Raw genomic sequence first — 16,693 nt, 5'->3', positions numbered from 1 at the left:
TACTACTACTACTACTACTACTACTACTACCTTGACATGCATTCAAGCAAATGCGTACACGCTTGTACTCATACACACATGTAAACGCAACTGTATGAATCTGCATATGTTTATGCGCTTTTTGGCATTTCACTGCCAATGGCGCCTTTATGCCGCTGCTTTACTTTACTCTTGCTCGATTTTCGCGCGCCGATCTGCTTTATGCAAATGTCGAGTAGTCGTCACACACTACTATTACACTTACTTGCAAAAGTGTGCAAACACTGTTATGAATTTTATAAGATTGCCTACAAGGCGCGCATAAGCGTTCAGCAGGCGGTGAGTAATGGGATTTTGCTTTTGCTAGGGGCGTAAATGTGCGTACATGCATACATACAGTACAGTAGCATGTATTTTTGTAAAGGGGTTGCTAAGAGACTTCAAGTAACAAAAGTAAAAAAATAAATTTGCAATAAATGAATACGGTTATATGGGATATACCCTACTAAAATTTAATAAAATTTTATAGATAGCGGGGTGTCAAAAAACGTGTTTTTGGAAAACATGAAATTTTTTTTTTCGCATTCTGGTAGAATACAAGTCCCTAAAAATGGGAGTGGCAGTTTTAGGACTAACTTTTTTAACAAAATTTATTTCGCAACTTTGTTTTAGAATGGAAGAATGGTCGTGGAAATTAGGGCCAAAGGTAAAAAAGTGTAGATTTTTTTATGGATTTCCACAACTTTTTTGTCAGAGAAGAAAGTCCTTTTACAAGATAAAGTATTTGGAGAAGAGGGCCACGCCCTTCAAATGGTAACTTTCGCAGTTCATTTTATAAAGGATTTTATAATAAAAGCATTTTTGGGGGTCGGCAAGTTGTTCCGAAAGTACTTTAAACACTTTTTTTAAGACCTGGTTTTAGTATGTTTTCAAAACGAGCACCTAATGCAAAATCGGCTGCGTTTTAGAGATCGGTAAACGGTTTGGAAAGTCGCGAAAATTTTGTACCCAGATAATGTTTTGGATTCTAAGGCTATCTGAATAGGCATTATCTCCGAGAAGAGTCGTATAAGGTTGCCACCTATTCGAAATTAGTTGCAGCTTAGGGTTGCCACCAAAATTTTGGAGTAAGAAATTTACTCAATAGATATCGAAATCGAAAATTTTTTACCAAAATATATATTTTTTTAAAGCTATCCAAATCGTGAAAATTTTAAAAAGTATATGCACTCCGGGCAAAGCTCGGTTAACCGGTTAACGTGGTACTTTACCTTATAGAGAGCCATTATTTACATACACTGGCGGTCAAAAGTGGATGAATGGTGTTTTGTTTTTAATATTTACAATGTTTTCCAAGCTGAAATTTGTTGGTTATTTTTGTATAAAAATATGATTCATGCTTTAACAAAAACCATATATTTAAATCAAACTCTCAAACTTTATGCAGAATTCAGAAAAAACCCACAAAAAGACTGTAAGTGGAATATGCGCGAAACTTTAAATTTCGACAGATGAGCCACAGGTCTCAGAGGTTCTTTATTTGCAAAGTAGTATAAATCTAATTAAACAGCTATAAATTATAACACGCCACTCAAGTACAAAGTTCAATCGATAACAAGTGGAAACTGCTTGAAATACAAAAAACACATAAAAAGTTTATCGCATAGAGAAGAGACTTCTCGGCAAAATAGAAAAAGAATAAAGCAGGAAGAAGCGAATAAAAATTATTGTTTTTTCGGTATATTATTGGGTTATTCGAAAGATCAAACGTTTCCAGTAATTACGCTGTAGAGACGCTAAAATGACACACAAAACGTCGAAACAGGTAAACTTAATTTTGGGTCGTAGATTGCGGCGCTGTATATCGTTTTTCTAGATGAAGGCATTTTCGCAATATATTGAAATGATTTATTTTAATTTTTTTTATATTTTTTATTTTTTTTTATTTTTTTATTTTTAATTTTATTTAAATGAAAAAATGCAAACTTTAACAGGGAAAAAATTAAAAAATAAAATGGTTTTGTATATTGCACTGATTTTTGTTAAAGCCTGTTTTTTTTACTAAAACATTACGCTATCAACGAAGATAATTATCGACGAAGGTAATTATAATTGATTGATAAAAAAGTTGTAAATGGTCAAATGAAAATGCGCAATTATTTTTTTTAAGATTCCATTAATAGTTTGTACATGGCGTATGCGTAACATTATTACGCTTTTTCATTTTACCATTTACAAATTTATTTATCAATCAATTTTCTTCGCTGATAGTTTGAAGTTTTTTGCAAAAGAACAGGATCTTGGGGACGGTTTCTGGCCCTATCTCTCGAATGGCTTGCTTGATGTTTGCTTAAAGGGCCTAAATCGTTAATGTATTATTCACATAACATCGGTCCTTCAAAGCCGCCCACAAAAAAAAAAAAAAAAAAAAAAAATCGAACGGCGCCAATTTGCTGCTCCCAGCTGGCCAATTGACATCGCCGATGCGACTGGTAATACGAGTACCGAACTTGGTGCGCAAAAGATCGATTGTGGCATGGGTTGTGTGGCATGGCGTGCCATCCTGCTGAAACCAATTGTCGTCCAAATCCATGACTTAAATTTCCGCCCAGCTACGATGATCCACAGTCACCATTTTTCCGTGTAAAAATATGTATATCTTGTCTTATAAAATTAAGACGAAATACTGTTTAATGAATTCAAAGAGATTTCAAATAAAATTGAAAATTAAAGACATAATTTTCCTGCTTATACAGTATTAGCATAGTGCTGTGAATAAAATCAATAAAAAGATTTTATAAAAAAATATTCGTCTTTTCGCCTTATATAATAAAAAATTTTATCAAAAATACGTACGTATTTTTTCCATCGCTTCTGGGTCAACTAATAACTGTCGAAAATTAAACGCTTATTAAGTCGAAATCTGTAACCAAATGCATACGACTGTGCAACATTAAATAAATCAAAAAGAATTGAAATCTTAAAAAAAAAAATTAGTAATATTCTTAGAACTAAATTCACACAGAACAAAAAGTAATATAGTAATTTTCTTCGTTTATCTATATATTAATTTTAATATTTATGTAATTAATAAAAAATGACTATAAAATTTTTTACCAAGAAAACTGCTTGTGGGTTTCACTTTTAAAAATCATTTGTTTTTTTATGTTTATTGTTTTCTACCAAACATAACTCACCCAACCACTCATAAGAACATAATTAACTATTTACATAAACGAATTAATCTTTTGGTTTGAGCAGATAGTAAGAACCTGCGTATTTGTTGTATTGCATATTGAATTGGAGGCGTAATTAAATGATTAGTAATTTAAAGGATATTTAAATACTGCTCAGATCAAATGCCGCATGCTTTGCTGTGTATATAAAAAAACTATCTAATATCGTATAAGCATTTGTATATAATTTTTCAACACGTTCCTAGCTTTAGTTCACAGTTCACAATAAGTAGCATAACGAATTCCTAAAGGTTATGAAAATACATTTTTTGTGCTTAAAATATTTATTTACTTCATACTATTGCATTTTCACGTGGCTATTTATGTGCGCTACTGAAAAAGTACCATATGTACAGTGTCGAGAGTAATAATAGGGAAGATACATTTTAATATTCTTTGGCTATTGCCTTTTCGTTTTTTTTTTTGTGTTTGTTATTGCAAGTTTGTCCTGCAAGTTAAAGTTGCAAACAATGTACCAAAATTAGGAAAATTCGACAAAGTTTCATGATTATTTTGAGCTTTTTAATTATATTTCTTACAGCCGGTTTCCCCAGCAATTTTAGTGGAACATGATTTTTTATTTTCGGTCCATTTGCATATAAAATTCAAAAAATTAAAATAATTTTTCACTTAAATTGCTCTCGTGAAATACTCGATAAAATTCTGTCAAAAAAATTTCAAATTTTGATGAACATTTGTTAACGTTTGTCAAATTTTTATAAATGTTCTACAAAGGTTGAAGCTTTGATTTACATGCTTTTTTTAGACAGTAAGCTATATTAAAAAAAAAAAAAATTATAAAAAATTTTTAACAAAAAAATATCCAAAGCTTGTTTAAATTGCTCTTCCCTATTCACCTCTTCATCACCGTAAATAACATGCATGCTTCACTAATCTCCTCCGACCACATATTTACTAACAAATCCATTATTCACTCTGAAACTTTTAAGCCTAGTTAGTTATTTTTTTATATATAAAATTCTTGCAAACATGTGTCAATATGTATGTGCATATGTATGTGCATATGTATGTTCATAATTTATGCACTTCTGCATGTGCAGTTTTCTATGCTGAGTTGCTACATTTCGTTCATCTGCTTTAAGGATAATGAAATCCATTTTAAGTTTGACATTTTCTCAATTCACTCTGTCTATCATCACTTACGTTTGTTTACTTTTTAAACTCGTCATTTTAATGGAAACTGATTCTGATACAAAATAAAATTAGGGCATTCAATCTGAGTTGCTTAGATAAATATTCATGCCGAGATTATTGTTTGTGTGTCTGCTATACGCACATGCCGAACAAATGTTTGTATTATATGTATATTATATTGCTGGTCAAAGTCAAAATATTGTCGAATTTTCGTTATAATTTTTTTTTTTTAATTTTTCAAACCCAGTAGCGATCCATAAAAATTTGTTTTAAGTATTGAAATTTTCGTGGTTTTCTTTATTTTGTGGGAAGAACATGATTTTGATATTTTTTAAGGACCACCCTAAGGCAAACTTAGGTACATAAGTTTTTTTTATAAAGATATTTTTTGATGTTTGTTCGCTGTTTAATGTCTTATTTAATTGCTGATACGCTATTTCATGACGATTGCACGGCTATCCGGGTTCTATGATAGCCAATCCTAACAGACTGGGAATTTTTTTCTTCCTACGTTTTACTTTGAATTTTCGGCCCCTGTCTTCCACAAATATCCAGCCGTCAGCACCATCTCCAATATTCCAACTATTGATATGCCTGGCACCATTTCCAATCTAAAATCATATGTATAGTACTTATTTACGGGTTTAATATAATAATAGCGGAATCTTTATGGCAAATGCCGCATAGATTAAAAGTTTTCTCTAGTCAAATAGTCAGTCGTTTGTTCTGGCGCATAAGTGCTCGCGCTTTCCATGGCAAGAACTGATTAATATCTTTTTCTGAACAACACAAAATATTTCTGAAAAAAAAAAACAAATATGTAATTCTGTACCATTTTTAAATACCGTCCGACTTGGCTCGAGCAGTTGCACAGTAGCCAAAGGACACTTTCTTATCTTCAAAAAAGTTGATTGCTTTTTAGTTTTGGAGCTCAAATGCATAGACCCATGATTTGTTATTGCCTTATTTGGTGCAACATAAACATATTTTATCAACATTTTTTTGCATCCATTTGATGCATGTCTCTTTTGAGCCCGATTTTACGAATATCAGACATCCAAAAAAAGTTGCGGGTTCTCCGCCCAATTTAAAATATGTGTTATATTTGAAGACGTCCACCAAAATATTTCGCAAAAATATTAAGATTTACGTGAGCTGGACCGATTTGAAAATACCCCCATAAATGGAGTTTTTATAAATAAAAAAAAAAAAATAGTTTCTTCAAAAACTTTTTGAAAAAAATCCCCTCAGATGACAAAACAGTTTAAGTTTAAAAATCTGCATAAAAATATTTAAAAATCTTTTCAACGGAATCGTAATAATGAGATTTTTGATGCTGTTTTTTACTTTTTTTTCAAAGATTGATTTCTGTTGTATTCTGTTTTAGACTTATGGGGTCTCAGTAGAAAGAATCTCATCATTGCGATTCCGTTGAAAATTTGTTTATTTTTTTTTTTAGCATTTTTATGCAAATTTTTTAAGCTTCAACCTTCTTGTCATTTGACGGGATTTTTTTCAAAAAAAATCTTAAAGAAACTATTTTTATTCATAAAAAACTCCATTTATGGAGTTATTTTCAAATCGGTCCATCTCACGTATATCTTTATATTTTTCCGAAATATTTTGGAGGGCGTCTTAAAATGTAATGGATTTTATAATTCCAATGGAAACACAGTACCGATTTTTTTTTGTATGGGGAGTGATGCAGTCTAGTGTACATACTTGTGTCCTATAGTGGTCTTGTACTAACGACTAACTTCCATCATCTATGCTTTCTGGTGCATCCAGCGAAAAACGCTGAAATGTGCGAAAGGAAATAGTGTTGCCGCATTTGGCAAAAGGAGATTTCGGCGGTTAGGAACTATTTTTGGAAAAGTCATTTTGATTTGCTGAAGAGTTTCATTATATTAGCCCCATTCTTTCTTGATTGAACATCGTACCAGAAAAAATAGTTTAAAACTATTTTCGGCACCTTTGAAGAACAGCTCACCTCTCACTATTAAAACAAACATTTTTAGAAAAGACCCAATTAAATAAAAATCCTTCGGCCTAATAGCCTAGGCTGCGTTGGACGCAAGAAAATACAGTTAACCATATTTTCCTACTTTTTTGTTAGGTCGAATCATCATCAACATTATTTTGTAAGCTTTTTCGTTCTGTGTGCATCACTGCATTAAAGCAAACATTTCTGATACAATTATAAAAACATTTGCATCAAAATCACAATACTATATATATATATATATAAATGTATGTCAAAATCCTACCACAAATTTATCGTTTGTATGTGTGTATTATAATTAATTATGTATGTACGTGTGTTGTATCTACAGAATGTCCCTTATGCATATCTATTTGTATCTATATATGTATGTTTGTATTTGTGTATGTAAAGTATCTTAAGACATCATTATATCGACTATACAATAACACATTGCCACATATCCACAAACATTTTTGGAACAAACCAAAAACCTAAATTTTTAATCACTCAACTAAACAAAAAAATCATCAAAATTATTTAATTATAATTTTTTTATTTTATTGTGCAAGCCCACAAATGAGATTTATGAATGAAAATAATTTAAATAATTTAAACTTTTTTTCTGTTAAACCAAGCGAGAACTCGAAGTAAAAGTTTCGCAAATTGATTAAACGAAAATCACAAAAATATTAAAATTAATATATTTTTAATGTCAATCTAAAAAATAGGGAAAAAATAAACAAAACAAAATGAAAATATTCACTGCAAATTGCCAACAACAAACAAGCCAATCTACAACAATTATAATTCTCTGGTTTACAGTCGATTTCGTGAATGGCGACGCCAAGAGTCCCCAGCACACGGTGGTCCATCCAATGTACGTGAGCTACAGCAGCATACCGACCTCGGCAAGCGCTAGCGCCACATTGCTCTCAAACAAGCATCACAACAATCACCAAGCACTTAACAACAATAACAACCACCACCAAATTCATCCGCAACAACAGCAACTGCAACTGCAGCAGCAGCTCAGTCATCATCAGCAACCAAATAATTTTAACAGTAACACATTTCTAATACACACGAACAGCATCAGCAACAACAGCCATAGCCATAGCCGTAGTCATAGTCATAATCATAGTCAGAGTCAGAGTCAAAGCAACAATAGTCGCAGCCGCAGCCGCAGCCGCAGCAATAGCCAAAGTGGTGGGGTTGGTGGCGGTGGCATTGGCAATGGCGGCGGTGGCGCGGCGAGAAAGGGTCGTGGCGGCGGCGGTGGTGGCGGCGGGGGCGGCGATGGCAACTGCAACTCGCTCAGCGCAAGCAAAACGAGTACACTGACGCGCATTCTTTACAGCCCGAAGAGTAGCAATAAGATCGGCTCGTCTACGGGCAACACCATACTCCCCGTAGATATGTTGCAGCGGCAGCAATCGCTACCACAAACGCATACCGTGACGTCATTAGGCGGTGGCGGCGGGCAGCACTACTATGACGACAGCACTGCCAAAGCGGATCAGCTGTACACGAACAGCAATCGACGGCAATTCTTGAATGGTACGACATATCAGCAGCACCAACAGCAGCAGCAGCAACAACAAAATGCTGGCACACCAAACTCCTCAACGCACGACAACACCACATCGTCGCTCTCGTATGCTTCGCTGCAGAATTCCAATTTGAATTTGACACAGAGCTTGCGTGGCGGCCATGGTGGTGGTGGGTTTGGCTACACGGGCACGGTTGGTGGTGGCAATGGCATGTGTGCGGGTGTGGTGGGTTCTAGCTCGGGCGGTTTTGGTCGTGGCGGTGGCGGTGGCGGGGGCATGACCGCCGCCTCGTCGCAAGCCACGCTCAGTCCGCTTAGCAATAGCCAATTTAGTCTCAGCAATAGTATCAACAATAATTATAGCAACCATAGTGGCAGCACCGCCAACAACAACAACCACACCAATTACAGCAATGTCTTAAATAACCATACTAACTATGTAAATAACAATAACGGTAGCATGGGTAGCGGCGTTGGTGGCGGTCACTTCGCGCGCATTCACGCTAAACCCAAGCCGCCCAAGTCGACGAGCTACAGCAGCTTCATCAACAACGGCAGCGCGGCGAATCTCACTAATGGTGTCGGCATCGGCGTCGGTGGCGGCGGCAGCGGCTGCGGCAGCGCTGGGGGTTCCATGACCAATATCCATCGTCCAGACATCAAGTATACGCAAATGTCCAACGAGCGCCTGTCGCGCAACTTGGAGGAGGGTCTAGAGGACGACAATTTCTCGCTGCAGAATTTCAAAACCGATGACGGTATTACCTATGTACCCTTCCAGAAACCAACGCCAGGCGCACTCTTCGTCGGCCAGAATAACAATCCCTCGTATGTGTCGTTGAACTCATTTGGAGGCACGCAGATGTCGCCCAACAACAATGCTAGTCCAAATACGATTAACAACAATGCTTTACCGCAATTCACGCGCAGCATTTCTCAGTTGGCGCCACCACCACCGCCACCGCCACCGGCTCTCCAAGAAGGAGAGATACTTTTAGAGCGCGGCGCTGTACTACAACCCGCCTACAACTATCAGCCACATGCACAACAACAGCAAATGCTGTTGCAGTCACAGGCTGCACAAGGCGCGCAGCAACAGCAACAGCCACTAATGAATCCTGCCAATCGTTTTCTCTACCAACAAAACGGCCTACCATTCCATCCAGCCTACAATAAGCCCATTCCAGTGCCACTACCGGTGCCCACGCATACGTCGCCGCCCATGTCTGCGTCATATCATCACCACATGAGCCCAGTCGCCAAACAACCGCCACGCCCAACAAACATTCCATTACCCACCATTCCGCCACATTCATTCGACACGCCCATTTCACCCTCGGAGGTTACACCTCCACCACCTCCTGCGCCACGTCCACACATTTTCCAGCCACGTTCCGGCCATGCGCCCTACCCCGATCTCTCACCCGAGGTGACCGAGAAATATGCCATGCCCACACAGTACGTACCGCGCTCACCGGTCGCTTCGCGTATTGCGCGTCGTCAGCGCCAACAACAACAGACGTCGCATAATTATCACCACCAGCAGTCGGCGCTGCCGGCGACGCATCACGTGAATACGTCAGCAAACTTTTGCGATCAAGTGCGTGATGCGCCACCTGGCTATATAGTGGACGCAGGCTTCAGCATTGTGCGCGCAAAAAGCTATGACCGCCTGGCCTCGTCGTCGTCGGGTTCCGTGCGACGCGATGCGAAAGGCGAAGCACAGTCGAAGCAGGCGCAAGTCAATGCCGAAGCAGCGCCGCATGTAAATAGGCGCAGTGGTCGTCGTGATGCCGCCGCACGCGCGCGTCCACGATCATATTGCAATTCGATGTCTGGTGGTGAGGGCGTGATACGCGGTAGCTTGGTCTATGAGCGCGATTTCGTGGTCGAGAGTGGAGTTAATGGTGCTGATGGCGTTGGTGGTAGTGGCGCAGGTGAGGGAGGTGGACAGTTTGTTGGTGGTGATCAGTTGGCATAGGCAGAGGCTGGGAAAGTGAGTAGTACAGTATTGGAGGCACAAAAGCTGCGAACTACCAGCGATCGTACACGGTATTGAGGTAGAGTTTCGAAGAAGGGATTTACATGCGTAGTATTCGGGAATATAGTTGACAAAACCGCTTTGTAAAATGTACAGTGGTTGAGAAAAGCCAATGGATGCATTCTTTTTCGATAGGCTGAGAGCGTAATGAGGTCAGAAAAATAATTAGCGCACAGAGCTCGATAGACATGTTTTGCGATAAAACGATGTAGAAAGCGATAAAAGTAGGTGATATAGACTTTGCGAAGCTCTTAGAGCGGCGACTAACTTATAGAGCTTTTGCTCTTTTGATGCTCATATAAAATCAACAGAAATCTTTAAAGGCTCTGCCCGCGGTCTATGTTTTTGATCGAGTCCGCCTTAGAGCGGTGATGAAATTCTGAACTTTTTAAGCTTTCTATCTATTTTATATAAGCATGCACAGGCTAAAAGCCCTCTCTGCTCATTACAGCCTCAAGAGTTTTTAGTCGTCTTAAATTGGTCATGACAAATTTTAAGCGCTTCAGTAAAACCGTAAGGAGCTTACATAGGTTTAAAGGAGTTGTGAGCGCCGTGGTACAAAGGGTGGAATTTCAAAAGCTCTTTTAGTAGCATGAAAGCTGCTCAAGGAATAACAAAGTGCACAAATGCACTCGGGTAAGAAATTTAAAAAAAGGTCAAAAAGCAAGAGATTATTAGACCGATTTGTAGTGTAGTGATCGAAAGCAAAAATTTTAAAGCTATTTGTAGCTAAAAGCCGTAGAAGTGGTACTTTGTGAAGAAAAAGTTTTGCGCAAAGGACTTTTACTTTCCAAAACCGTTACCTATATATGGCACTTACAGCCTCTCCAAAGTCACCGAGAATCGCCAAGAAGTAGCTATCATCCCATTCAAAGCGGTTTCAGTTCATTTCTGTGTTTTATCTGCACCCACTTTCATTGCGCTTAAACTCACTTCATTCATTTATATTCATGCCCATGCCGCTGCATTGGTTTTGTTTAAAATTTTCTTGCTATTTTCTTTTAATTTCATTAATTTTAATTTCTTAGACTCATAGATTACGATTGCTGATTTGAATGCTCTCATTTGCGGAAAAGTGGTGGTTAAATGGTTGTTGAAGCTTCTTCTTTATCTAACTCACTCTCTCACGTAGCTGCTAAACTATGTGCGGCCTCTCAATCGAACATGAAAAATTTAATCATGCTCTCAAACATGCAAGCTCTCTACTAAATCGTTTATTTAACGCGCGCCAGCCCACTTCGTGTCACCGTGGCGCCGTCGCGCCGTTAAATGTTGCTTGCGCTGAAGTTGCTGTTGCTACTATCGACCAGGGCGATGTTGCTGCAATACATATATTGCTAAGTGAATATAAATTTGCCACAGCAAACGGCTTAAAAGATGTATGTAAATGTCAAGCGAATTCCTTGAAAAATTAAATATTAAGAAAACGTTAATCAATTTAATGGCATGCAAATGTTTGCAAAGAATGCAAGTGAAAAAATTTGAAATTCAATGTTGTGTACTAAAAATGTGTTAAAGAAAAACGGAAATGAAAAATGTTCCAAAATATTTGGTGTTGTTAGTTAGTTTGTGTATTAGAATTTATGTTCTTAACCTGCATACGAATACATACTTACAACACACACGTATACATACTTATACACTTGTTTGTATTGTAAATTGATGATGTAAATTATACTATATACATAAAATGTATTATTATTTAACGAACACACATACTTATTTAGTTATATGTATGTATGAATATCCTTGTACATAATATTGTTTTTTTTTTTTTAGTACAACATAAAATAACTTGTAATTCTTATAACAATACTGGTATGGGTATTCGATTTGTTTTGAACGAATTTGGAGTTTATACTATGAAGGTATAATAGAATTTGAATAGAAATCTCACAAAACTGGATACACAAATCACGATTAATAAGTAGCTTAGCTAAACACAAAATTAGTAGGGTTTGAGCGCATATGACGGTGCTGGCAACATGTATCGGGCGACGGCATGTTGCTAGCGCTGGCGTCGAGGAGAATATGTTGGTAGAGAAGGTGGTGGGCGTACGTGGCAATTAACAAATCACATGAGGGATTTATTGAGTTAAATCGAGAATGAGATTAATAAAGATCGGTGCAAAATATCGCGAAAGAGAGTGAAGTGAGATCAAGGTAATTAAAGAGAAAAGGGAAAATAAATACATGGCAAAGAAAAATGAGAACGTTGGGACCGAAGTGATAAGTAGAAGGAGAAAAATATACAGACAAAGACATGTTTACAACCTAAAGTACGGGCATAGAAAGAGACTCAGATACGGAATAAAAAAAAAAAACAAATAAAATAAAAATAAAAATACAGTTATCTAAAGAAACAGATATAACATGCAGGTTCAGACAAAAGATAAAGCTCAAATTTCATAAAGAGATGAAGATAACAAAAATGAAGAGATAATGACAAGCAGGTGCATCAGTATCAAAGAAACGATAACGATAAAGATAAGATTAAAGACAAAGAAATAAAGATTAAAAATTATAAAGAAATTAAAGGTACAATTAAAATTAAAGATTAAGCTGGAGATATAAAGATTAAAATAAAGATGTAAATATATAGACAAAGATGAACCTAAGGATAAAGCTGAACATAAAGAAAACGATAAACATAATAATAAAGACAAACACAAAAATAAAGACAAAGATACAGATACACACGCGCGTTCGGGTACAGTGAAAAGGTTAGGAACCAACATTATAGTGAAAGAAGGAAAGAAGAAAAGATTAATAACAACTAAAACTTTGCAATATATTTTTAATTTTGAATCGCTTTCATGAACATGAAACGCTGTCCATAAAATTGTGCATCGATATGATCAGAAGCTGATTAGATATAGCCATGTCCGTCTGTCTGTCTGCCCGTCTGATGGAAATCATCAAGGTGGGCCCACAATAAGTTATAGCTCCCATATATGTACATATATAGCTGATTGTTCATACTTGAGCTTTTGTGATACTTACAACGCCTACATTTAGGTAGTCAAATCATGAATTTTTGTGAACTATTCCACCTTACAATACCTTTTGGAAAAATATGAAGACGATCGGTCAGCTAAGGTCTTGCTTTAAAAAGCATTAGACGAAATGCAATTATCAGAACCATTCAATCGGCTCTTGTTTGAACTCTTATAGCATAAAACAAAGGGCAGGGAATATTTTGAAGTAGCTAAAAAGAAAGCTCAGTCCAAAAGATATTGAAATTCTATTACAATCACCTAAGCTTGGTTGTACCGGATACGATAATATAAAATTTTATTTATTTTTTGCATACATTTTTAAATTTGTCCTGTAAAAATTATGTTGGCTATGGTTAGTGAATCTACCTGTCCTTATAGATGGTGGTCCTTAAAAATATCTACATATAAATTTTCTATGGGGCACCCATTTTTTCTTCTACGTACAAAATAAAGACATCCATACAAAATTTCGAAATTAAAAAGAAAATAATAATAAAATATTTGGAGTCGTAACGAGGGTTTGAGAAAACTATATATATATACATATATATTTTTTTAAATCGCAAACATTCGACACAATTTTTACTTGATACTTTATAAATTTGACATATTATTTCAATTTATTCATACAAATTAAAAAATTTGCTAGGTTATAGTTGGCGAAAGTAAAAATTTTTTAAAATTTTTGCGATTTAAAAAATTAATATTTTTCAAAAACATTTTTTTTTGGTATTCAATGTTCGTGCATGTCTTTATTTTGTACGTTAAAAATAATCAAGGAGTACCCCATTGTATTGATATTATAAGGACCATGTTTCAGTTTCAGTAATTTATCATAAAATTTACACTTAAAAAATTAAAAGAAATTTGGTTCGAATGAAAATTTTCAATTGAACCTCATTCTTGACATAATTTCGATCTCTTTTAAAATATATATGCAAATAATTCCTCATATGATCTTCGGTCCTACAGTGGTAATAAATTTCGATCTCACTTTGAAATTAAAAAAAAAAAAACTTAAACACTGAAAACACGGAGCTGCCATTTTGAAACTTAGTTTTGCAAAGCGATATTTCTATAAAAATTTAATAAAAATTAAAAGGCCATATTGTTTTTTTTTTTAAGTAAAAAATTTTTATTTGTTATTTTTATTTTTAAACACGAGCATAAAATTCGATTCATTGAAAGCACTCGCCTTTTTGTAAAACTACTAAGGAGGACACTGATGTATGTAGTTATATAGCAACTGGAATAATAATAGAGATTGCCTTGTAGTCGCAGCGTATGTAGACTTGTGTGTATGTACTATTTAAAGAAGTAATTGTATAAATAAGTAAACAAATTATCAAAAAATATGCCGAGCCCTCTCATTCGATTGTCTTTCTATTTACGAGTAGAGCAAGCGAGATAGCGAGTAGAAATTTATTTTTTATTAAACTTTTCTGAGCGAATAACAAAAAGAAAGACAGAAAAAACTAAACGATGTTCTTTTAATTTCAACTGTGATATAGATACGAAAGTTGGAGTATATAGAAAAAAAAAACAAAACAAATATTGACGAAAATGAAAGCAACAAAATATTTAGGTAGTAAAAGTTATAGAAAGACGAAACGATGAAAAAAAGTTACAAATATTTTGCATAGAAGTATGTAGTAGAATTTGAAAGCGGCTAGTTAGTTTTGCCTACTTATGCTAGGTGCACACTTGGTAAACTAAGAAGAAAAACGAAATTTTTGAAAAAGAATTCGTGGAGTAAAGCTTTCGTAAAGTAAAAGGAGTAAAATAAATAAATTCACTGAAAGAAAATACCGCTTAAGCCAAGTGTGAATACAGCCTAATGCGTGTAGTATAAAATTTTAGAGCACGCAATGTAAGAAAGAAGCCTAAAGTGTAATAAATGAGAATCAAAATTTTATATTTACAAAATGCACACTGTGTATAGCTACTACCTACGTAAATATAAAAATAAAAAAGTAAAAAAAAAAAAAATATTTTTAAGTTAAATTTAACAGAGATTGGAATTTTTGATTAAAAGTATACATATTAATAAGTTGTAGTTGCCTTTTTGCATAACAATAACTGAAATTGCACGCAAGTAAAAAAATAAATGCGAAATTAAGTAAAATTAAGAGAAATTAAATATATACACTGAAAATAATTTAAGAAAAAAATTAAATTAAAATCAGACTTTGAAAAATTATTAGCTAACAAACTGTTTTGAACAACTACAAATCTTTCAAAACAATCGGCAAACTGCAAACATTTATTGGTGCGCAATTTCAGCACGCACACTCCCAATCTGACACACTGTAAATCGTTTAATTTAGCAGCTATGTATCACTTGGTAACCCTACTGTGAGTGGTATTCCTAAATAACTTTCAAAACTAAAATAATTGCAAAAAACACAAAGTTAAATGTATAAACAAAATAAATTCAACAAAAAAAAACTACTAAACAGCAAAAATAGAAATGAAGCAGTCTTGTACTCAACCAAAATTAACTTAAAACCGAAATAGGCGATAAATTTTTATATTTAAGCTTACCAAAAGACACACACATACACACTCAACTAGTTAAAAGAATTTTAAATTGCTAAACGTAAACTGAAAAACAAAAAAAAAACTGAACTTACCCTTACTATTAAATGTTGTTGTAAAACTCAAAGCAGGATGACTGCAGAAGTTCGAGTTTAAAATTTAAGAAATAAGTAAAAAGAAATTATTTGAAATAAACTGAGTATTAAAAGTACATAAATGCATACCAACAAACAAATGAATAAACTTACATAAGTAAATCAGAAGAACTAGTAAGAAATGATGTTTCAAATAAATGTTTTCCTTTTTTCAAAGTATACCGTAATTAAAGTTTACTGTGGTTTTTTGATTATTTTTATAGTACGTGGAAAAACATACAAGTACATAGTGTAAGCTTAGCTTTTGCCCTGGAACACTTTTGAAGTTTTCGAAATCTCAGATGGAGTTTGGGATTTATTAATTATAAACAACTAGTGCCGAGGGGTTTGGTTTTTAGTTTATTTCTTGGATATTTTCTTCCTTTAGAGCAGGCGCCTTTATGATTTCTAGACTAAACCGCAATAAAGCAGAAATCGCAGCTTTGAGTCGTGCTCGTGTGCTTTCAGTGAGAAGAGCGCCGCTCAGCTGTCGAAGTGTACATGAATGTGTTTGTTACTTTCCACACTTTCTAGATTTTATCTCAGACATAGTATGTAGTTGAATGGAGGGCACGTCAGCCTGAAAGGCAATGTTAGCTTGTCGCATGGAGCCTTCGCCTTGGGCAGTTATAATATTTAATAGATAGAGCAATATTTCCGCGATTTATGACGTTCCTTGTCTAAGTTATGAAACGGTATTACAAGGCCGATGCCGATTATCGATATAAAAAGGTACCAAATTTTGGAATGAATTTCTGACATTCCTTGTCAAATTTAGTTTGAAGTTAAACCGGATTTGGCATTGAATCATCTTTATTGTCAAAATTCGTGCCAAACTACATCATCTTCTCACCCTGTCGGAAGAATCAACCAATATCAGAAGCTATTAAAATGCTTTAGTTTAACCTGCTTGGAATTGACCACTACATACCGACAATCATACTGCTTGAGGAAGAACCCCTTTCTCTTCACTGTCACTATGTCAAATTTTTATTCTTTGGCTGATTGGCCAAGTAAGCCAAGCCCACCAAAGTTGCGCCGTCTTGGGTTATTTTTGTCTCAAGTCCCTCAAGGACCA

The 16,693-nt window shown here is 35.2% G+C and overlaps 1 protein-coding gene across 3 annotated transcripts in view; it reads left to right on the top strand.

Annotated features, from left to right (window-relative positions):
* The window catches only part of LOC118743298 (sodium/potassium-transporting ATPase subunit beta-1-interacting protein), a 135,511-nt gene that overhangs the window by 115,096 nt on the left and 3,722 nt on the right, over positions 1 to 16,693 (top strand). Inside the window, exons 6-7 of one of the 3 annotated variants that reach the window (XR_004993449.1) lie at positions 7,177 to 9,963; positions 10,973 to 13,615. The exons of 1 other annotated variant lie outside the window; for it this stretch is intronic. Coding sequence is in view for 1 of the 2 variants with exons in the window: in XM_036475882.1 (XP_036331775.1) it covers positions 7,177 to 9,884 (2,708 nt within the window). In the remaining variant the exon portion in view is untranslated. Of the gene's footprint in view, positions 1 to 7,176; positions 13,616 to 16,693 lie in introns of those variants that run through there. One more of the 3 variants, XM_036475882.1, reaches the window with a different exon arrangement.

The sequence above is a fragment of the Rhagoletis pomonella genome, unplaced genomic scaffold (assembly GCF_013731165.1).
Source record: "Rhagoletis pomonella isolate Grant_MI unplaced genomic scaffold, Rhpom_1.0 Rhpom_scaffold_00007, whole genome shotgun sequence".
NCBI classification, from domain to species: domain Eukaryota; kingdom Metazoa; phylum Arthropoda; class Insecta; order Diptera; family Tephritidae; genus Rhagoletis; species Rhagoletis pomonella.
The sequence above is the reverse complement of the archived record's forward strand: the minus strand, read 5'-3'. Positions and strand labels throughout refer to the sequence as shown.